This window comes from Bison bison, unplaced genomic scaffold (assembly GCF_000754665.1).
Source record: "Bison bison bison isolate TAMUID 2011002044 unplaced genomic scaffold, Bison_UMD1.0 scf7180017854271, whole genome shotgun sequence".
NCBI classification, from domain to species: domain Eukaryota; kingdom Metazoa; phylum Chordata; class Mammalia; order Artiodactyla; family Bovidae; genus Bison; species Bison bison.
Window position 1 is genome coordinate 23,904 of NW_011484844.1, and position 618 is coordinate 24,521.

The 618-nt window shown below is 30.1% G+C and overlaps 1 protein-coding gene across 1 annotated transcript in view; it reads right to left on the reverse strand.

Moving 5' to 3' along the window:
• Window positions 1–618, reverse strand: part of APOOL (apolipoprotein O-like) — a gene marked incomplete at its 5' end in the record, with an annotated part of 15,548 nt that overhangs the window by 12,925 nt on the left and 2,005 nt on the right. The window contains 3 exon segments of the mRNA XM_010856397.1: window positions 28–139; window positions 322–365; window positions 368–428. Coding sequence (XP_010854699.1) covers window positions 28–139; window positions 322–365; window positions 368–428 — 217 coding nt within the window.

Genomic DNA, 618 nt, shown 5'->3' on the forward strand with positions numbered 1-618 from the left:
TTAAAAAATGAATTATTCCAAACAAACCTGATGTAGATTTTGTCTTTGTTTCAGAGCTGAATTCTGCTGGCAAAGGCACTGAATGTTTCAGGTTGTGAGTTGTTTCTGCAGGTGTTTCTGTTTCATCAGCGCTTCCTAGCTGTTTACCAAAAAGATTTTTCTTTCATAGGTAAATCATTTTACTAAAACAATAAAATATCCAAAAAATTATAGCATGCAAGGTAGTATATTCCTTCATCTCTTTTCATTCCATCCTTGACCTCTGTCTAGGACATCCACCTAAACAAAACAGTCTACGTTTTTAGTCCATTTAAATTCTACCTTAGTTTTTTCTTTATGTTCAGGAAGTTTTTTGTTGTTTTTGTCCACAGTGATTTAACTGCTTCATACATTTGCTGGCTTGTAGCATATGCCTTTTTCCCAGCTACCTAATTAAAAAAAAAAGTGAGTCAAATTATATAAATTTTTAAAAGTTAAAATAACAAATATTTTAAAAAATTATGTCTTGTATTTTATATGAAAAACCAGGTCAGAATCAACAGTAAAACTATAAGTCTCTAGATCATGATAACACAAAGTCTCATTTTCTGTATCTTATACAAAAAATTATTAGCCTCA